The following is a 22836-nucleotide window of genomic DNA, read 5'->3' on the forward strand; positions in this document are numbered from 1 at the left end:
TTAAGCTGAGGGTCATGATTTTGAAATGCCTTTTTGCATATTGCATTTGTATGATTGGACATTTGCATTGCCTGGCATTCAAAGAATACTGGCATCAGATGTTCATTTCTGAGTAGATTTTCAATTAAGCCCAGCTAGTGTTTAAACTGATCACTGCACTGAAAACAAAAGCCAATCAGGAGGTCTTGGAAGTCTTGGTTGTCCTCTAGTCGTACGCTGATTAGGTATTAAGGTTTGTAAATGACTTTAGATTAAAGGGTAGAGGTGTGAGATTAAATTATGCAAAAAACAAACAAAGGTTAATGTTGTTTGTGTTGATATGACCTTATAATCCTCATTTTCCAAGGCCATAAATATGTTCTGGATTTTCACTGTATTTTGTCTATTACATTTGCAGTTAATCCTTAATTCCACATTTTGAGCAATATTGTGAGCAACAGTCATTACAACATTTGATTCTATAAACCACCTGTGAATATAAGCTTTAATAAAGACTAGCACTTAACTATCCAATTCAATTTTCTGTTTGTTTGTTTTATTTTAAAAAAAATGTTTGTGTATACTGTTCGATGAACTGAGACTTCCTTACAGCACTTGCATGCTGTTGCCCTTGTTTGTTTAGTTGCTTCTATTCCTCTCTTCTTTTGTAAGTCGCTTTGGATAAAAGCATCTGCTAAATTATTAAATGTAAAATGTAAATGTCATTTTGTTGAACCCCCAAAACCTCTTCAATTGGCTATAAGCCTTTAAAAGACTTAATGGGGTACTTCAGCACTGGGAAGATGAATCTGTATTTAAACTGGGTCATTAATGTAGTAGAAATGTGAAATTATTTTTGTATTTGGTGCCTTCTAGACTGAGAAAAGACAGAAAATGTATTTCTGTCTCATGGGGATGAAAGACTACAATTCCCAGAATGCTTCACTGCCCTGTGAGGCCATTCCCAAAGCCAACTACTGGATTACTGCATACCTGTCAACTTTTGGGTATCAAAATCCGGGATAGTTTGGGGGGGGGGGGGGGGGGGGGGGGTTAAATCCTCACATAAACCCATAATAATAATAATACATTTTATTTGTACCTGTGCTCTTCCTACATGTATAACAACTTATCAGAACTTAAGGGAAATGTATATTTCCCTTAAGTGGGAAATATACAGAAATTGTAGTTGTACTGCATAAGTTAAGAATTATATATAGATTAATCCTTCTTAAAGGTACTGAAGTTATTTACTCAAGAACAGAGCATATTTAGTGAGCAATTACTTCTGTTCTTTATATTGTCATTATAAGTGAATGCTGTCACTTTAAAAGATCTTCCCCTGTCGCACATGAAGTCAGTTACAAAACTTACAAAACGCGTGACTGTCCTCCATCTGCTCCTCTTCAGAAAATTAAATTCGCTGTCCCATTGATCACGGTATTTACACAGGGTTTGGGTTTGTTGGCAGGAGTGCCTTCCATCTCTATCGTTAGTTACGTCCATCATCCGTCTGTTTTGTTTTTCCCCGCGTTGTCACTCGTCGTCATCTGACCTCACACACTATAACCTCGCGACAACGGCCACCTGTAGGCTACTGCAGATGGCAGTTATCGCGAGGCTAGTTACAGAGCTCAGATTGGAAATGTTTTTTTGTTTTTTTACTCCGGTATTATTATTTTTAATAAAGCAGGTTAAAATACGGGAGATTTACGGAAAAATACGAATACGGGAGGACGGCGGGAAAGAAGGGTAAAATACGGGACTTTCCCGGCCAAAACGGGATACTTGACAGGTATGCATTACTGTGACTGAGTTGGAGAAGACACTACAATTAAAAACTGAACGTGTCTGTTCAATATAATGAGTGAGTCACCGCGCGAGTATCATAGCACTGAGCACTAACTGCAGGAGTGAGATAAATGAGCTGAGCTCTCGTGATTAGAGCTGAGGTAATCGCGACTACACTCGCAGCATACATTCACAACGCGAGTTCAGGCTGGCGCATTTCAGTTCATACCTTTGCAAGCTTAACTTTCATAGAAATTAATTTGAGAAGTTAAAAGACTTATATTGCTCACCATAGCTCGGTTTAAATGAGTGACTGCAGCTGCCAGCTGAGCTCTGAGTGTAATCTCCCATCCCCCATGCACAGGTTCAAAACATGAGGAAATGGCTCCCTCTGCTGGCTGTAGTCTTTAGCATTTGGCCAAAGCATTGGCCACACAATATCGTCAATTTGCATCATAGGAGGAATTTTTCCAGAAATAAAATGCATAAATCTCTTGTCTCAGGTGGATATGAGGGGGGAAAGCACAATCATTTGAATATACTTTAGGGTTTCTACTGATACGCCAATCGCTGAAGTAACCCTTTAATAGTGATCACAAAATGTATTTAAATTAAGTGAATCTCATTTTACTGATTTATTTAAACAACTTTTATTAAACCATATACAAAATTAATACAAATATATCTCCAAACAGATCATAATTACTATAAATTGGCAATACATTAAATCCTCCTTAAAGAACTTCCAATGCCTTTCTTGTTTTTCTTCCCTTTTTCTTCTTCTTTTTTATAATGCCTTTGAACTCAAACATATTGTTTATTCATGTTTATTATCAAGTAAAACAATTTTTTTTTAAGTTGTAAAGGATCTGCCCAACAGCTGAGGTATAGCCTAGAGATTTGTTTTTACAAGGTGAAGCAATTTATGAGAATGGTAATGGTTTATGACAAAATGTTCATCTCTATATGAAGACTCAATCCCTGAGAATGAAGTTGTTGAGAAGTATGAACTTTACGATTAGTCAACTATTTAGCAAATATTGCTCAAGAAAGTTTAATCCGTCATACATTTCAAATAATAGCGTAAATTCGGGATATAAAACCATGTAGAATTATCGTAGGCTAAATAATGTTTTATGCAATTGATTTAAAAATATAGTCCTATATTAAAAGGTGCCTACTGAAATCAAGAGCACTGCCCTCTGTAAAAATTCTAATACTACTTTTAATTTTACATATCCAGTCCTGTTTTTCCAAATAATTTTAAATAACGCTCTATCATAAAGCAAGCACATTTTGGGATTAACATACAAATTGAATTTCTTCAGCCTATGAAAGAACACATTGATTCAAGTCAGGTTCCTCTGAGACCAGCGATTAAAAAACGAACCTCTTTCAGATGGACATTTGCTAATCAAAATAACAAGATATCTGATAGTTTCATCTTAATACCACATACATCTGAAATGTCAGAATTATGAATTATCAAACACTGGCCGAGTCTGTATACCGAGAAAGTATAAATTGTCAAAGGCCAGATGCATCCGAGAATTGTAATGGAAACCATTGTTAAGTCCCTTTAGACAACGATACTACATTAGGCTACTAATTAAATCTTTATAAAGGGTCTGTTTAGTCTAAGATTGCACCAATCTTAGACTAAAGCCGAAAAGTCTGTAAGCATAAAACTTCTATGTTATTGATAACGCATTTTTACAAGTATGCTGTACTTTAGATGAATTCTATTGGTGGAGTTGAAAAGTGCTGTGGACCAATGACGTCGCGTTTTGTTGAGACGTTCAAAATAACATTTCTGACAGATACGAAAGGCGTGGGCCATAATCGGTGAGTTGTTTATTTTATCCCACAGGAGCAACGTTTTATTTTTGGGAGTAATGCTAGGCTACCTGCAGTTTCTGTAATGTAATAGTACCTGCCGTCTCGGAGACTCGACTGGGGGAGACATTCGCCCTTTGCTAACGGGCGGGTTCCTCCAAACTACCACCGAAGAAGCGCGTGCTGCCCTTCTTCGGCGCTTCTCGATCGTTCGCGCTGTGTTCAATGTTTGAGCGCGACCGAGCACCCACAGTGGCTGCACTTTGAAAAAATAATGGTCAATAATCCAATGATGACAGTAGTCCTGTAAATGTATGTTTTAACATATTAACTGTTGTTCAGTGAAAGCTAACAGGCTAAAAGCTAGCAGGCCAGAAGAGCCCGCTTGTTGAGGCTGTTGGCTAACCGGTGTTAGCTTGTTAAGTTAGCCTGTCGGGTGTTGTGATCTTAACCTTACTGCTGTCTATCCAGATCATCTAAGTATAACACAAGTTTGGTGGAAGAGAGAACCCTATGTAGCTAATTAACCGATTTAGATGTTAGCTATATACATGAATAATAATGATCGTGCAACTGATTTCAAGACTATTATAAAAATCCGTTGTTTTTTAGACGATGAACGATCTTTTCTAGTGTTCTATGACTGATGCGAATCCGTTATTTTATATCTGCGTTTGACAGAACCCTGTTGAAGGCAATCATGAATTTAAAATTCAAGAAAAATCCCAATGTTTATTAAAAATAAGTTATCGTTAAATTGTATGTAAATGTATAATAATTCCAGCACATTATTAGATAACTGATATATTAAAATTAATATTTTATTAAATAAAAAATAACTTAATGAATACTATTGTTTCCTTTTAAACACACATTGCCATTGTTAGGTGATATTCTGCTTAGAGACCTACCTGATGGCATTTTATATATTGTTGACCCATTCTGAAGAACCAAAAGCTACTGAATAAAGAAGTGTGAATATTTTGACCAATATTGGGCTGTAATTATTACTAAGTAAATTGGCCAGGTGAACCTTACTAACATAAATTATACAGGGCAGGCTGTTATCTTCTAATGAAAGGAGGAATAATGTCTCATACAGATTTTGTGTTTTCATACATTGGCGTGCAGCTTTGTTTCCGTTTCATATTCAAATTGTATGTTATGATTGTCAGGATGAACTTGGCTGATTCATTTATTAAGTGTGCTCTGTGACATTTTCAGCTGTAATTATTTAGTCTTTTGTGCTGTCCTGATAAGTTATGCTGAGTGAAACTAATAAGTGTGGCTTTGTTTTTACCACAGTTTGCACGTCATGTTGCGCTCAGCCCCCTCACGTTAACACTGATAACATGCTGGAAGGACATTTTACTTGCCATCTGCCATGGAATGTCTGTTATTTCACACTCATCCTCCTTTCTTCTTTAAAACATTCCACTACAATTATCTTCCTATCACCTCATGGATGATTAGCATGTAGCCGGAATCAGCCCAAAACATACACTCTCATCAAAGCATCTCTTTTTTTCCTTCTTTTTTTTTTAAACACAGCATTGCTGTTTTTTTTTAAAAGTAGTTGTGATTATTTAAAAACTTGATTTCTTGACATGGTCTTTATTTATTTGGTTTTGAGGTCAACGTTTTTTTTGACCTACACAACTATATGTTTCGGGGTCAGTAAGGTTTATTTTATTTAAAAATGAAAAAACATTAAAAAAAACATATGTCTCATAAAGGCTGCATTTGTGATTACAAATACAGTAAAATAGTAATTTTGTGAAATATAATTTATAAAAATACCACATATAAAAAAAGTTGCATTAATGAACCATTACATTTTTATTAAGTTTTCTTTTTGAATATATTTAAAAATTAATTTATTCCTATGATGCAAAGCTGAGTTTTTAGCATCATTACTTCAGTCTTCTCTTTATTCTTACTGATTTTTTGCTCAAAAAATATTTCCTCTTATTGTTATTTTTGAAAATGGTTGCAATCTTTAATTATTTAAAAATAATAATAAAATATTCTGTGCTGAATAGAAACTTCAAAAGAACAGCTTTTATTTTAAAAAGTAACCTTGCAATTGTCTTTGATAATTTTATTGCATTTGCTGAATAAAATAATTAATTTCATGAATTAACTAAAAAAAATTCTACCTTACCAACAACAAACATTTGAACATTACTATTGTAGCTCAAATAACTTTACTCCTTTCGTAAATAAATGAAGACTGTCAAAATTTGTTTTGAAATAATCCAATTACTTAATATAATAATGTTGAATACAACAATGCTGTCTAAAAAGTATGTATTAAACATTATTTTTTTGTGAAATTGATGTTAAAAGGATAGTTCACCCAAAAATGAAAATTCTGTCATCATTTACTCCCCCTGAATTTTAGTTTGTTTCCTCTGCTGAACACAAAAGTAGATATTTTGATGACCCCATTGCCTTTAGTATGGGGAAAAGTATTATGCAAGTCAACGGGGACCAGGAATTAAAGAGTTAGTTCACCCAGAAATGAAAATTCTGTCATTAATTACTCACCCTCATGTCATTCGACACCCGTAAGACCTCCGTTCATCTTGGAATACAAATTAAGATATTTTTGTTGAAAACCGATCGCTCAGAAAGGTCTTTATTGACAACAATTCATTGACAACAAGTCATTTCCTCTCTCAAGACCCATAAAAGGCACTAAAGATGTCGTTACAAAGCCCATCTCACTACAGTGGCTCTACAATCATTTTATGAAGAGACGAGAATAGTTTTTGTGTGCAAAAAAAAACTAAATAACAACTTGTATAGTGATGGGCCGATTTCAAAACAAAGCTTTGAACCGTTATGAATCAGTGAATCACATTTAAGGGTGAGCAAATTATATCAGAATAATAAAAATTGTGTGAACTATTCCATTAAGTCCTAAATCTTTATTTGAAAGAATGTTTGTAAGATTATTTGAAAATGTTCTGTTGCACCAAAAGGGCAATGTTATTGGAATCAGATCTTTAACATTTGACCTTTCTTCAAATATTTTAATTTCTTGACTCTATATGAACATGTATTATAGTTTTACTTAAAAATACTATTTTTTGTTTCAAGCAGCCATGGAGTCGTCTTCAGTGTACATGTGCTTTCCCTGTTACCGGGAATTTCCCACGCTTGAGGAAGTGCTTACACATCAGATGACCTGCACTGCGGAGAATCCACAACTCCTGCCCAATGAGACGCCTTTAGAGGCTGCAGCCGCCGCTGCTGGTCTGCCACAGGTATAAACACACATCCACCATCATACACACTTCACCCCTAAACTAATTTGAAGCTTTATCTGTCTGATAAAACTCGTCGGCCCCCCACAGGAAGTCATCTCCTTCCTAAGAGTCACATGAGATAGATTTCTCAAATTCCTTTTCATTAAAAAATACATTTTCTTTGTGATGTTACTCAGTGTTATCTCTAAATGGCATGCATTAACATGCAGTTCCTGAAAGCCTGTGAATAATGTAATCTATTTTATTCCCTTAAAACCCCTTGAACTCGTAACTACAATTATCCAAAATAGACTAGAAAATTTAAAGAGCAGCTTCCCGTAATCCTGAATGGTGAACTGAAAGTATAAGTAAAAGGTTTTTTTCTCTTCTTCCTAATTTGCCTCTTCACTACAGGGGGGAAATTAGGCACTTGAGATTTTGTCTTTTACGCCCTGATGTGGATGCACTTTTTTCTCTAGTTGTTATAAAAACAGTCGAGTTTGAATGAATGCTTGACTGTTTTTGTAATGATTGGAGTAGCTCTCTTCAAGCTAGTCATTAGTCTCAATTGAAAAAAATATTTTCTGTCTTTCTGCTTTTTAAACAAGTAGCAAATCACCACTCAGAAAAAGGTGAATCAAATGAGAACATTTTCCTTTTTCATTGTTACATTGGTATAGATGAGGCCTCCCACATAACTATAACAATTTCTCTATTCCAAGGTCTTTGTGGATTTTATTTCAATATATTTATTTTTTAATTTGTTACATTTTTAAAGTTTGTACACAGGTGTATAAATTTACTAGGGGTACAAGTATTAATACTTTCATTAAAACAGAGAGAGCTGGTAGATTATTGACAAACACATTACCAAGCACATTTTACAAGTGACAGTTATTATAATGGTTTATGTAAATGTAATTATGTAAATTTAAAAGTTAATATGTTGTGTGGCATGACAAATCTAAGTGAACCGAACATGTCCCCTCCCCGGTCAACATAGTTTTCTAATTGTTAAATATAATTAGCTTGTTATAATTTGCAATTTCATTTAATTATACCCTAATGCTGAAGGCTATAATCACTAATTTTATCAATAGAAATTGAAAAAAAAGTAGAAGAAGTAAAAATATGTTATTTAACAAATAATTAAAATATCAAATTTCAAAGTATAAACATGAGTTTTGAGAGACATTTCCTCTTACAAATTTTTATGTTTGTGATTAATTGTTTAATTACAGAAACCTGCACGCTTATTTTTTTTAATCAATCGAAAGCCCGTATTATTAAAATATAATAAATATAATTTATATTATATATTTAAAATATATATATAAATATATGGGTTGTCGACGTTGTTGATGCATTTTCACTGATAACACAAGATAAAAATGTGTATAATTAGTAATGTCATCATTTAAAATGCAGTAAATTGTTTAACATTTCTTTGTCTTACATGGACCTGTTGATATAATATACATTGATCAAATTTATATAATATATTTTTAGCCAAATCTTAAAATTGTTTGTCTAGTTATCACCAGACCAAGCTCAGTCTTTTAAGACTAAACATTGGTCTGGGGGAGTCTGCTCTGTATTTTCTACTGCACAGGAGATCAACGAGCATAGTTCAAATCGCACTATACGCAATTGGATAGTCCTTCAACCAATCAGACCACAAGAGGCATAATCAATGGCCATAATTCAAATGACCGTGTATGCAATTGGATAGTTCTTTTAAAAAATTAGACTACAAGAGGCATAATGAACGTGCAGTCTGTGATTGGTTCTCGAAAATGTGTAACAGAAGCAGGATAAATTAATGTACAGGTTTCCAGCCTGAGCGGGTTTACCCTAAAGTTTTTAAATGTTACTATAACATTTTCCTATACACCATAGTCTCACTGACTGTCTCAAGCATGGTTCTATAAATGGTTTTATAAAATAAAAAGAAACGCATATACATGTTAATAAATACTTCAGGCATAATTTTACAAGTGTCTGTTTTAGTAAATAACAATAATTTTTTTAATCCATATATTTCTAAAAGTGTCCCATGAAAACCATGTCCTTTGGTGTGACACCATGTCTTGATTTAAAATCAGGAAATTCCACTGACAAGTTTAATTAGTTGAAAGACCCCATTCAACCCATTTAAGGTCACATTACTCTGAAGCTCATGACGTGCACATGGTAAGATTTTGTCTCAGAATTGTACAAATATTTAACTTTTTTGGAACCACTATAAAAATGTTAATTTCTGTTGTTCTTTGGTGTGACACCCTTATATTCTTAATTCTTTGCATCAGACCACAGTACACATTTCAGTAAAAGATTTAAAAAAAACGTAGTGACCCCTTACATTTTCAAACATCAGACTTCACGCTACATGACAATATGCATTTTTTCTTCAAAAGTGGTGTTTTACAAAAAAAGCATTTTTTACTGCTTATTTGTTACCTACTCAAGTACACTTGAATTACAACCCAAGAAACAATTGATTTTTAGCATATCCAAAAACAAGAGCCACACTGATGACTCCAAATTCACCTTATTTTTAGCATTAGATTATAATGCTGCTCCATATCAGCTAGTGGACCAGATGAGGCTGCAGCCTGTTCTGCCCGTTCACAGTGTCATCGTCTCTTTGACTTTGTTTTTAGTTCTCCATCTGCTCTTATCTCATTTGAAACATCCACACTGAAAATAGATACAACATAAGTGTATCTGTCCATCCGGTTTATGGATGTCCTCAGCCAAACCTCCCTGTCTCTCTGAGTCATGCTCACTACTCTTAATACCCTCTCATCAAGATGGCTTAAGTGGGTGCTTAAACTATTTAAAAAAATTGCATGGCAAACACAAACAGTTTTGTGCCATGTCAGTTCAATAGGATGTCGCAGCCGGTTGCGTCAGATGACAGTAGCATGGACCCCCACGCTGTGCCCTTAGTAACAGTGAATGTTAGCTTGAATTGAGTGTGACATGAGCTAACTCCTTGAGTGCGTTTTTACATTCGGCATCTGTGTGTTTCCTTTCTGTGACTGTGTTCAGGGAGAAGTTCAAAACTTGTTTGTTCTTTTTAGCGTATAAAATATTAAAGGAGTTGTACACGTGCTGGTAGAAGAGAGCAAATAATGTCCTCACTGAAAAGCTGGGAATGAAATCTAATTTAAACCTGCAAATAAAGGGGGAAAAAACTAAGTATATAGACTTGTAAATTTGTTTTATAAGTCTAGACATTGTCTAGAATTGATGATTTGATAAAGGAAAAATGTTTTAAACGCATGTGTGTAATGTACTCTTAAAAAAAAAATATGTGTGTGTGTGTGTGTTAAAAAAGGTTACTTATGTATATATGTGTGGATTCTTGCGTTGTATACATTGTTTCCTTACACTGTATACAAGTGTACACATCTTAATGAGTCAAAAATTATTTAATTTTTTTAACAAGTGTCATGAAGTTTGGAGGAGTCGCACCACATGAAATGTTTCATGACAACAACTAATATATTCGATCAAAACAAATGTGCATCAGATATTTAACCCAAATTGCATTTACAATCTATTATTTTCTCTATAACTGTCCTTGCGCATCATCAGATTACTTTTTTCTGTCATCTCACTAGGTGGCGATGCAGGCTATGTCCATTCCTCAGATCCAGAGTCAGACAGCTGTTGATTTGTCTTCTCTGCTAGAACAGAAGAGAACTTTTCAGTCCGATGCTCCGCGTGTTCTGTACCAGTGCGCTGACTGTGAGGTTCTCTTTGATGCTCTGTCACTGTGGCAACAGCACCGCAAGATGGGCTGTTGCCTTGAGACGGGACCTGGACCAGGAGGAGAACAGAGTGAAGAAAGTCTTGAAACAGTAGTCCAACAGCAGCCTGCCCAGCAAGAATATCAGGATACTGAGCAGGCACACGAACAGATGGCGGTGATAGAAGAAGGAGGACAGGCTGATATTAAGATAAAGAGCACTAGTCAAGTATTTGTGGAGGTTTCTGAAAGAGTTGCGGAATCTGAGATCCCTCAGCAGGGCAACAGTGTCCCCATGGAACCTCCAAAGGTCTCGGTCACTCAGGAAGCTGTGCCAGTGGAGACCTCGGCTCATGAGAACAGCCCCGCCACGAGGCGGAGGGCGCAGAAGAAGGTCAAACTCCCCTCCAGCTTGCTCTGTGTGGAGTGTGGACAAAGCTTCAGTCTAGTTCCAGAGCTTGTGACTCACCGCAAGACTCAGCATGGCTTAAAAGATGCCATACACCGCTGCACGGTGTGCGGAGAGGGCTTCCTCAATACCACTCTTTTCCTCTATCACCGCAAACAGCACCGCTCAGAGGTGGAGGATGAACCCAAGCAGGCACCACCTACCATTCCACAGCTTTCCACAGCAATGTTGGAGGCATCAGGCGAGGGACTTTTGCTTTTAGCCACAGCGGGAGAAGGCCAGAGTCTAATGGAGGTGACCACACTGGAACAGACCATAACTGAGACCCCTGTAGCACATGTGGAGGTTGAGCTGGACAGTGATGGGATGAGAGGAACTGAGGCTCTCCAGACTGAGCAGGAACCTGTGGTGGAAGGTACACAAGAGATTTTGGTGGAGAAGATGGTGGAGGAGAGAGATGAAGCAAAGCATGACGAAGGAATGGAGGTGGTCATTGATAAGATACAAGGAGACATGCAGATGGAAATGAGCGCTATGGTTGAGGAGACCCAAGCAGAGGTAGACAGTAATGTGGTAGAGGAACCTGTAACGGCACTCTCATCTGCTTTCCTCTGCCATCAGTGCGGATCTGTTTTCACTAGCGATCAGGAGTTAGCCACACACCGCAGATCCGAGCACGGCCTGGAGGCGGCATTGCACACTTGCACAGAGTGTGGGGCTGAGTTTATGAGCACAACGCAGTTCCTGTACCATCGCCGGGAGCATAAGAACACAGCTGCGGGACATCCACCCACTGCTGAAGTGAAAAGCAGACTCTACCCTTCTGCAGCTTCAGCTATTATTGTGAAACCCAGAGACAACGTGAACCTCAGACAACCAGGTCAGACTGAGTGCACACAACACAATTCCAAAGAGACCTAACTAAGTAGGATTTCCGTACATGCTCTGTTGTTTGAGCGTTTTACTAACTGATAATGTAACTCCTTGTCTTAAAATAGTCAGAGCTGAGTACATTAAGTAACTCAGAAGGTACATTTTGTATAATTGAGAAATTGTAGAGAACAATACTTCAAAGGCTAATTACTCAAAAATAAGTCATTATTTACTCTCATGTTGTTCCAAACCTGTATGAATTGTTTTGTTCTGCAGAACATAACATTTTTTTATATTTTGAAGAACGTTGATGACCAGTCCGTTTTAGTTACTATTGATTTCCATTGTAGGGACAAAATACTGAGACTTTTCTCAAAATGTCTTTCTTTATTATTTTATGTTTCACCAAAGAAAGAAAGGTATACAGTTTAGAACAACTATCCCAATAATTAAAGTTACTTTTGGAACTACTAAATTAATTACTTAAATCAGAGGTTTTCAGTTTGGTGTTTGGGAGATGTGTAATATTTCAGTTGGGGATAATTTTTACAGAATTCAAATGTAGCTTTTTTCTTATTTTGTCTTGTACTGCTTTATAGCGATTGATCAGAAACCATGATAATAATTGTAACTATTTTATTCCTTTTTATAGATACACTGTAAAAAAAAAATTGTTGGTGTAAATTAAGGTTTTCTTAATTTTGAGTTTATTGAAACAAAAAATTTGAGTTGATACAATGAAGGAAATTGATTTAATAAATAGAAACTCAAAATATTATTGTATCTGAACCACATAAAAAATGTGATAAATCATGAAATTAGCACAATTGGGCATGTTTCACTGCGTCATTACAAATAAAACACACAATTACCCAATATTCTTACAAAATCTTTAAATAATCTTTAAATAAAGAGATTGCCGATTCTCAAAAATGCTCATTGTATTAACTCAAATTTTTAATTTCAATGAACTCAAAATTTAAATTTTTTTTTACTGTGTACTATTGTAAAAGCAGCTAATTGAAAATAAAGTAGTTGCTTAAAATGGAAATACTGCTTAAAAAGAAAATAATAGACTAACGGGAATAGAATGCATGGCGTTAGATTTGTTTTTGCAGTATAGCCAACTTTATGTATCTGATTTTTGATTCACAGCTCGCAAGAACATGTTAAATGTACGATGTCAGTAACGGTACAATACCTTTCAAAAATGTTGGGGTCTGTAAAATGCTATACGTTTTTTGATGCTCACAAAGGCTACTTTTTTCTTGCTAAAATAAAGTAAAAAACGGTAATATTGTGAAGTATTATCATAATTTTCTATTTTAATATATTAGAATTTTTTAATTTAATGCTGTGATGGCAAAGCAGAATTTTTTGCATCATTACTCCAGTCTTAAGTGTCACATGATCCTTCAGAAATCAGTCTAATGTGTCTACATGAAGTGGTGTACATGAAAGTGGTAGACACATATTATTAATTTGTGAAACGGATACCTGCTATAAACACTACAAAGTTCGGATGTGTGATAGTGGCAGATTGTGATATGGTATATTATGGTATTTTACAATGTTCCTAATGTTTAAGCCTAAAATGCGTCAATTCAATTTGATGTCACATTTACAGACTCTTCTGTTTAGATTCATTAGATCCATTAACAGTGTTTCTGTCGACAGCAGCAGCAGCAGCCGTAGACGGTGCCATTGAGGCTCCCGCCAAGCTGAGCCGCGACTGGTCACGCACCGCCCTGCCCCACGAGTGTCCTCACTGTGGGCAGGGTTTTACACGCCGCAGCCGCCTGCGTGAGCATGTGTTCCAGCATACGGGCGAGAAACTTTTCAACTGCAAAATCTGCAAAAAGAGCTTCCCATCTCCGGCCAACCTGCTGCGTCATAACCTGACCCATGGAGGATCACGCATATTCAACTGCCCCCACTGTGACAAGCGCTTCTTCCAGCCGACGTCACTTAAACGCCACATGCTGATTCACCAGGGGCGACCTCAGGAACGCAGGGTCAGAGGCAGAGGCAAAGGCAGGGGACAATCAACCGATGGGCGTCTACACATCTGCCCAGAGTGCCCAGCCAGCTTCAAGTTTGAGTCCCAGCTAAAGAGTCACAGGTCTGTGCATGTTTTACCTAAAAATCTAAATGTATTATTTGCTCATCAAAACAAAATATAATATATTTAATATCATACATTTTTCAGAATTAACTGTTTTCTGTGCAATGAAAGTGAATGGGGTCTAAAATACTTTCACTATATATTTTGTGTTGGACAGAAAGTCAAAAAAGTTTGGAATGACACAACTGTTTTTTAAATATATTCATCCTCCTCCATAGCTTGTTCCCAGAGAAAATTAAATCTGACAGTAAATAGAGATGGAAAGGTATAAGTAGTCAGCAAGAACTTAAATTGTCTGGTGCTGCAGCTTACAAATCCGATTTGGTTTTCAAGTTCGCTCTTCAGGAACAACTGTCCGCACTGTCATTTAGCAAGTGATGAAATCTGATCCATTTGTTCAGACAGTGTAGTCAGTATCCGGTGCATCATTGTGGCTTGCTATAGTAATGATGTAAGCATCAGCACAATGCCAGACTTTCTCAAACAACAACTCAAACCTAGCTGTCAGTCAGTGTGGGAAGAGAGGATAGAAAACTGCCTCTTCTCCTGTCTTTCATGACATCTCGCTGTGGTGCTGAACTGCGAGGCGCGTGAATGGATGCATTTTGTGCATCTAGTGAAAATGATGTATACAGTTGTAAACATGGAAAGGATTATGTGTGTGGTTTTTTGTGTGTGTGTGTGCAACGGATAGGCCAAAGAAATTTGTTTTTTGCTGCCTGTCTGAACAAAGCATTTATTGTCAGATTTATTTGAGTGGGAACTAAAGATGACACCAGACCAATCACAGGATGTTTCTCTTGGTTAACAAGCTCTGTTCGTGCCCTTCCTTGTTATGGTCTGTGACCCTACAGGATTTTCTGTACCAGAAACACTTGCGCTATCAGTAACCCGTACAACATCAGGAAGAGGTCTGATTAGTCTCTAAGAGAAGTGATCAATTAAACAAGTTCCTCTGACATTTTCTCACTGATTCCCATGTGTTGTATTTAGCAATGACTGTCAGTGTGAATTTTTCAAAAATCAGAAGAGGAGAACTAAACAGTCACCTTGGACATATAGCATCTTACTGTTGTGTATGTCACGCAGCTTTGCTTTTGCTGCTGGAGATTTTTATTTTTTTTATTTTATTTTTTGGATAGAAGCTAATACTTTACTGGACACATTGCACTGATCATTATTATGTTTCAATTTAAAAAAATGCATTTCATTCTTTTAAACTTTCCATTGATTAATGGATCCTGGAAAAAACCCATGGAAACATGCTTTTCACAAAAATATGAAGCAGCACAACTGTTTTCATCTGATAATAATAAGAAACGTTTCTTGAGCACTAAATCAGAATGATTTCTGAAGGATCATGTGAAACTAAAGACTAAAGTACTGATGTAAAAAAAATTCAGCTTTGCCATCACAGGATTTTTTATATGTACAATTATTTTCAATTGTTTTAATTATTAACAATATTTAAACAAAAAAATCTGTATTAACATTTGATAAAATACGGTACATATTTGAACATTGCCTCAATCCTAACCTTAATTTAACCTATAATTTAAATTATAACCTATGTATATATATATATAATATATATATATATATATAACATTTAACCTTAATTTAACCTATATATATATATATATATATATATATATAATATATATATATATATATATATATATATATATATATATATACACACACACACTTACCTAAAGGATTATTAGGAACACCCGTTCAATTTCTCATTAATGCAATTATCTAATCAACCAATCACATGGCAGTTGCTTCAATGCATTTAGGAGTGTGGTCCTGGTCAAGACAATCTCCTGAACTTCAAACTGAATGGCAGAATGGGAAAGAAAGGAGATTTAAGCAATTTTGAGCGCGGCATGGTTGGTGCCAGACGGGCCGGTCTGAGTATTTCACAATCTGCTCAGTTACTGGGATTTTCACGCACAACCATTTCTATATATAATTGCACATACATTTTTCCTGAGCTTTTACAAACTGAGAATTGAATATAGAAATTGAAGAGGGGTGAGTTAAAAGAATGAGTGTTCCTAGTACAGAAAACAGGAGAAATGTTGCTAAACATCATGTTAAGTTATAAATGAGAGTAGTTCTTCTATGTAAGGTGTTGTTAATGTTTTGACACCAATAATAGTTTTTCATATACATTTTTGTTATGGTTCTGTATTTTGTTTTTCTTCTGTTTAGCCATAAATTAGTATATAATTTGATAATTTGAATGAATAAATAAAAAATTTGATTTCATTCTTTGTATAGCTGAACACTCAACAGATGAAAACAAAGCAACAGATGGAATGCTTTTTCTACTGAAAAACCTTAATGGTGGTCTAGTGTTCGATGGGACTCCTTCCTTTACATGATTGCAGTTATTTGCTCTGTGTTGTCATCGGCATATTGACTACAATTGAGCATGCTGTTATTTACCCTGGTAGAAGTTGAATTCTAAAGAAGTTCTGTAACCAGAATTGCATAATGCCTTTTTACAATACATTATGTAAGATTATAATGCTTATCTAATTATTTTAAACTATTCACAGAGGGGATTTCATTACTGAATTTCTCATAATGCTCTGTGGCACAGAAGTAAAAAACATTAAAACAAAGCCGTTATCTCTGTAACGGCTAATAAGAGCAGAATGCAAATACACTGTTCAGCTAATAAGTATATGTCAGTAATTTTCATGAAATTGCATACTTAATTGAAATGTCAATAATTAAAAGAAATTAGATTATCTTTTTTTCCCCTCTGAGGCCATTTTACTGAGGCCACTGGTTAAAGGTGACATTGCCATGGGACTGAGAAGTAAATATGAGCAGTAATTATTGATGTCAGCAATAATTATTAAGAACCCTGGTGGTTTGAATCTCATGCGATTGGGCTTAAAGACATTATAGAGGCTGCAACTCTCCTGCACGCCTCAGTTTAATGATATTTCTTTAGCTCAAAGTTGAAGCTGCATTCTTTTTCAGTAATGTTAATTACAACTTTATGTGAGAGCATGACTGTGTGCCTTATGAAATATGGGTGAATTCAAACGTGGATGCAAACTTTTCTCATATAGCAGTTGTTTCTGGACTGGCTCCAGGGATTGCATGATGCAACCTTTCTTATTCACTTTTTTTCTGTTTTCCCTGTTCTAGACTCCTACACACCAGCCATCCCTTCCCTTGCAATGTGTGCGGGGAGGCATTTATACGACGCAAGGAGCTGGACCTCCACTCTCTCATCCACCAAGGTCAGCCTACAGGAAACAATTACACATTCTGCCTTTTGTCCTTGCGAGCTCTCATTCACCCACTATTTCTTACGTTCATGCGTTAGGATTAGGGTGGTCATTTGATTAAAAATGTAATCAAATTAATTAAACATTATACCGATTAATTAAATTAAGTACACATCATTATTTGCTGAGAAAAGGCTCCAAATGAAGATATTTCAAAGGCATTATATCATTGGGGCAGATATAAGCATTGAATAGACAAAAATTGAATAGACAGGAATGAGCCCTGTCAATGGTTTGTTTAGATTTGGATCTGGCTTGTCAGGCTACGATAGAACATCTTTAGGATGAATTAGAGCAGAGACTGCGAGCCAAGCCTTCTCGTCCAACATCAGCACCAAATTTGCTTCTAGTAGAATGGTCAAAAATTCCCATAAACACACTCTTAAACCTTGTGGAAAGCCTCCCCAGGAAAGTTGAAGTTGTCATTAGCTTCAAAGGGTGGGCAAACTCCTTATTAAAACCCTACAGATTAATAATGGCATGTCATTTAAGTTCATGTGCATGTAAAGGCAGACGTCCCAAAATGTTTGTCAATATTGTGTGTTTATATATATATATATTCACCACTTATGAGCCATATATATTTGATTGTGTCTTTGTAAATTCAAATTTATCGTTACATTTTTTTATTAAAGCATTAGATTTATTAAAACAGTAATGTAATAATCATTTTATATACAGACAATATATAGGCTTCTAAAGCTACTTTTTGTAATGGGTTATTCAATATATATTATATATTAATTGCAGTAAATGAACATCTCTAATACACTCACAAACTCACTCAGTCAATCAGTTTTCTCCATTCTCCACAGCTCTGTCTGGGATAATGTTTGTGTATCTGATCACACACACCAACTCTCTGACAGACCTGTCAAATGAATGAGCTTGCATCGATTCCCTCCCAGTAAATAGATGGGGTCAGAGGTCACATTGATCCGGATAGGTTGTGTGTGTATTGATAAGATCACCTGCTGATCACTATCACCTCTGATCAAAGCCTCTAACATGTATCAGTCCTCTGCCGCAGATGTTCCTCACTTCAGCTAAGCAGGGGGAGAGAATGAAGCAAGATAGTTTTTTTTTTATATAGGTGTAAACAAGGGAGTGCAGTGTTGCTTAGTAGAAGCTTTTAAACGCCTGTAAAGGTCAGTGAAGCTGAGTCACAGCCTGGCAGTTTGAATGCTCTGCTTCTAAACATCACATCACCCATGACCCCCATAAAGTGCTGTTATTTCTGCGTGTGCGCTATGCATTCTGTGAAATGTGTGTTTATCAGCCGCCCTCCCTCTGATTAGTACTATGTAAAATGTTTAGTGTGTGTGCTCATGTTTGTGTTGCTCTCTTCTTCTCCGGCCCTCTTTTCAGATAAGGAACAAACAATGTGTTTGTTTTTCCTTGTTTGATATGAAGCCACAGATGTATTGTGTGTGTGTGTGTGTGTGTGTGTGTGTGTGTGTGTGTGTGTGTGTGTGTGTGTGTGTGTGTGTGTGTGTGTGTGTGTGTGTGTGTGTGTGTGTGTGTGTGTGTGTGTGTGTGTGTGTGTGTGTGTGTCCGTCCCCGATATGCCAGAAGCCAAGGACTAGAGGGTCTCCATTTCTCTTATTGTAGATAAACATGATGCATTATATGTGAGTGGGTTAAGTTGGCCACTTTTAACTTGAGTTGTCCTCTAGTCAAGGAGAAATCAGAGATAATAAAACTAACACAGAAAGTCGCTAACATATTTTTTAGATTTTTTTTTCATGGGTGAGACGCTGCTAGACGTGAGACACAAGTGTCCAAACATTAAGATAATAGGAAAAATAGCTCAATGGAATTCGAAAACCTGTAAAGAACTGCTACTGTATGTTTGATATTTCATGTTTGCATGATAGTGACAGGCTGAAAGTTGCTGTTATTTTTTTTATTTTTTTTTGCCATATCGCCCAGCCCTACTTATGACCATATAAAATTTGAATTCTCAGGAAAAAAGGTCCATTGGCATTAGTGAGGTAAAATGTTTCATATAAAGTGGTAAGTTGAATTGTTAGGTAATATCAATTATTCATATTTCAATAGTATTTGTTAGATAAGCCACAGCTTACCCTGAAGCATCTAACACACTTATTCCCACAGCTACCATTTAGGATAAAATAGTTAATTTAATAATCTAATTTTTCATGGATAAAGATAAACTTTATTATGAAATCCATGAAACCACCCTTTCATCCCTTAGTCAAGCTGCTTTATTTGATAGGCCCTTTCTAAATATGTTCACTTGAAAAGAAAAGGGTTGCACAGTAGTTAGTAGTCGTATTCTTATGCATATTTTGGGACAGCTGGACTCTTAAAATTAAAAAAACACTTTAGCTGCATTTTATATCAATTGAGGCAGATCACTTGTTGTATCCATTAAGACGACATGCATAATCTAAAATGGAAACACATTTACTGAATAACTTGCTTGATGTGCAACAAAAAATTCTGGCTTTTTCTCAACAGATCATATGATTGGACTAACCCGCTGACCAATCTCATTGCACTGCATTTCACGTGTTGTTTTAGTCATTCTGAAATGCCTAAGCCAAAGTCTGTTATCAAAATCATATGGGATAATTACACATAACATTCGCCTCCGAACAAAAGATACAAGATTGTTTGTTTCATCTGTGCACAGTTAAAACAATGTTTATTTATATTAGACAAAAGTAGTACAGTGGCTTCCCCGTTTGCCATTTTTATTTTTGAAAATTTGCAACAGTTTCCCAGAAAGCGATGATTTTGTTTTCTTGAACACATGATATGGAAATGTTGCTTTATTTGTAAATGCTTTATGCCAGTTAAATTCGCAACTCTAGTGACACGTCTTATCCCTCTGTTTGTAGATAAAGAACCAAAGACATGTCCTAACTGCGGCTCTCAGTTCCTGAATCAGACAGTGCTGGACACACACCTGCAGCGCTGCACGGGGGAGGAGACGGGCCGCCGCAAATATAAAGGTCAGGGAAGAGGCAAGGTGGGAGGTCAACTGGAATGCGATATGTGCGGCCATCGCTGTGTGACTCAGGATGGTCTCGATCTGCATCGGCTCTCCCACACGGGTCAGACGCCCCTGCGGTGCCCGCTCACCCCCTGCAGACGGCGCTTCGCCTCCAGTACTGCTTTAGGGGAGCACCTCGTGGCCCACTGCTGTGGCGCATTAGGCAAAAGAAACGCCCCACGACGCTTCACCTGTGAGTTCTGCGGGAAGGAGTTTGCCTATGCGTCCACCTTCACGGTTCACATGAGAACGCACACCAACGAAAGACCATTTGAGGTACGTTTCTTTCAGGAAAGAGAGAACCTGAATAGCTCGAATATGTGCAGGTTCCAGTGTTCATGTTTAAATCTTTTGTATAGTTTTTGTTAAGAAAAAAAGTCCTTTAATTTAAACATTTAATTCAACTTTAATTATTTTATAGTTTTAGTCCATTGTTTTATTTACTTACTAATGGTATGTACTTTATCAGTTATATATATATATATATATATATATATATATATATATATATATATATATATATATATATATATATATATATATATATATATATTTATATTTATATACTGATAAAGTACATACCATTAGTAAGAAAGATTTTTGTTGAAAGAAATAGAATAGTTTTATTCAGCGAGGATGCATTAAATTGATCAACAGTAACAGTAAAGACCTTTTATATTGTTACAAAATATTTCTGTTCCAAATAAATTCTTTTCATTGAACTTTATATTCATAAGAAAATCCTGAAAACACTGAAGACTGGAGTAATGATGCTGAAAATTCGACATCACAGGAATACATTACATTTTTAAATATATTAATTGTAATATTTCTTAATATTACAGTTTTTACTATTTCTGTGATCAAATATATGTAGCCTTGGTGAACATACAAGATTTAAAAGAGGGATAAGAAGTGTGTTCATATTCAAACATTTTTTAAATAGAATAAACATTTGAGAATTTTAAACATAATCCGTAAAATTATAAACATAAAATACAAAAACCTCAGCTACTAAAACAATAGATGCAATTTATTTTATGCTTTTTTAACTTTCCATGTTGCAAACTTGTAGTTATCATAACATTATGGCATACATTTGTTCTTGTCATAATCATTTTGTCAGATCTTTGTAATAAAAATAATATATTCTTATATTTATTGTCTTGTCAACATTATCATTGCCGAAATCATCAACAAATATTTTCTCACGTTTTCACATCTGTTTCAGTGCACTCATTGTGGGAAGCGTTTCCGGCAGCTTCCGCACCTGCAGGATCACGAGCGCATTCATAGCGGCGAGCGGCCGTTCACATGCTGGGTGTGCGGTAAAAGCTTCAGTGTAGCGGCGAGGCTAACGGAGCACGCCCGTGTGCACAGCGGCGAACGACCATACGTCTGCCCTCGGTGTCCCACCGCCTTCCGCTCTCGACCCAACCTCGACAAACACATGCGCCTGCACGCCAACGACCCTGTGGATCCTTCTGCACAGCTGGATGATGAATCAGCGGTACAGACCATCCTCCTAGTACAGGAGTCTGGCTCATCTTCACCATCCTCTTCCACGTCCGCCATGCCTGTGATCCAGGAGGGCATGTTGGTGGCAGAGGAAGGCAGCTCCTCTGTGGTCTTCCTTCACCCCAACCTTAGCATGCCCACCATCACTGTGCCCTCTATAAATGTTCCCAACATCTCTGTAGTGGCAGGGCAGGATGTGCCTCACACTATTGAGGTTATTTTAGAGGAGACTGTGTAAAGATGATGAGGGGCTATGAACCTAACATGATTTTGTTTTTTTGGAAAAGCAGATTCAGCTAGATCAACAATAGGTCAAGACATAACAAAAGATTTGTGAGAGACGCCTCTTTGACTAGGATATATTTTGCTTTTGTGATCTAGATAGACAACGCTTCAAAACCTTTTTCAAAATCACAAAGCCTTTTGTAATTAAATTTGCCACTGTAATTATGCTTTGATTTTATCTTTTCATTTGAGATTTTTATTTGCCTTTAATACAAAAAGTTGACCATAATAATATGTGGTGTTAAATTTTAATAAAAAGCTTGAGCTTGCCGGTGTCTCTTAATGTTTGAAAAGTGTTATTTCTTCTTATGAAAACTGTAATACGCTGAGAAAGTAGAAGTGTTCTTGTCAGCTCACTGATGACTGCGCATGAAGCTTTGGCCACTCAGGGAGAAATTATTTTTGCTGATCGTTTTGAACGAATTGAAGGTGCCATGTCAGAATTTTTAATCATTTCGTTTTATTCTACACCAAGAGTGTTACTGATTCTTGCACCACAGACATTCCTAATTCAGAATTAAAGAAGCCATTCCCTTGGTAAAAAATTCCTTATTTTGACTAACTCATTTGAAATGCTTTGTTGATAAAAGCACTAAAGCACAAGTAAATCATTTCATTATAATTTGAACTGCAGTGTTGGTTTATTTAATTTAAAGTTAATAATTTTTTA

The 22836-nt window shown here is 36.1% G+C and overlaps 1 protein-coding gene across 5 annotated transcripts; it reads left to right on the forward strand.

Moving 5' to 3' along the window:
* Positions 1 to 3551: 3551 nt before the first annotated feature.
* On the forward strand, positions 3552 to 22435 carry znf574 (zinc finger protein 574). 5 transcript variants are annotated; one of them, XM_067448888.1, is made up of 7 exons: positions 3552 to 3615; positions 6715 to 6878; positions 10490 to 11906; positions 13577 to 14021; positions 17199 to 17293; positions 20209 to 20639; positions 21595 to 22435. In XM_067448888.1, the coding sequence occupies exons 2-7, from the start codon at positions 6717 to 6719 to the stop codon at positions 22117 to 22119; spliced, it is 3075 nt and encodes a 1024-aa protein (XP_067304989.1). In that variant the 5' UTR covers positions 3552 to 3615; positions 6715 to 6716; the 3' UTR covers positions 22120 to 22435. The 5 variants fall into 5 exon arrangements, with proteins under 5 accessions (XP_067304989.1, XP_067304990.1, XP_067304991.1 ...); XM_067448889.1 differs by having other exon boundaries at positions 3595 to 3615; positions 6712 to 6878; XM_067448890.1 differs by lacking the exon at positions 3552 to 3615 and adding an exon at positions 3898 to 3918.
* The last annotated feature ends 401 nt before the right edge of the window (positions 22436 to 22836 follow it).

Source organism: Pseudorasbora parva, chromosome 7 (assembly GCF_024679245.1).
Source record: "Pseudorasbora parva isolate DD20220531a chromosome 7, ASM2467924v1, whole genome shotgun sequence".
NCBI lineage: Eukaryota > Metazoa > Chordata > Actinopteri > Cypriniformes > Gobionidae > Pseudorasbora > Pseudorasbora parva.

Bases quoted from the DNA above. Each gene is read 5' to 3' on its own strand.
- znf574 (XM_067448886.1), top strand. The intron at 6,879-10,489 runs GTATAAACACAC...TCATCTCACTAG, and splicing joins CCGCTGCTGGTCTGCCACAG to GTGGCGATGCAGGCTATGTC. The intron at 17,294-20,208 runs GTCAGCCTACAG...CTCTGTTTGTAG, and splicing joins CCACTCTCTCATCCACCAAG to ATAAAGAACCAAAGACATGT.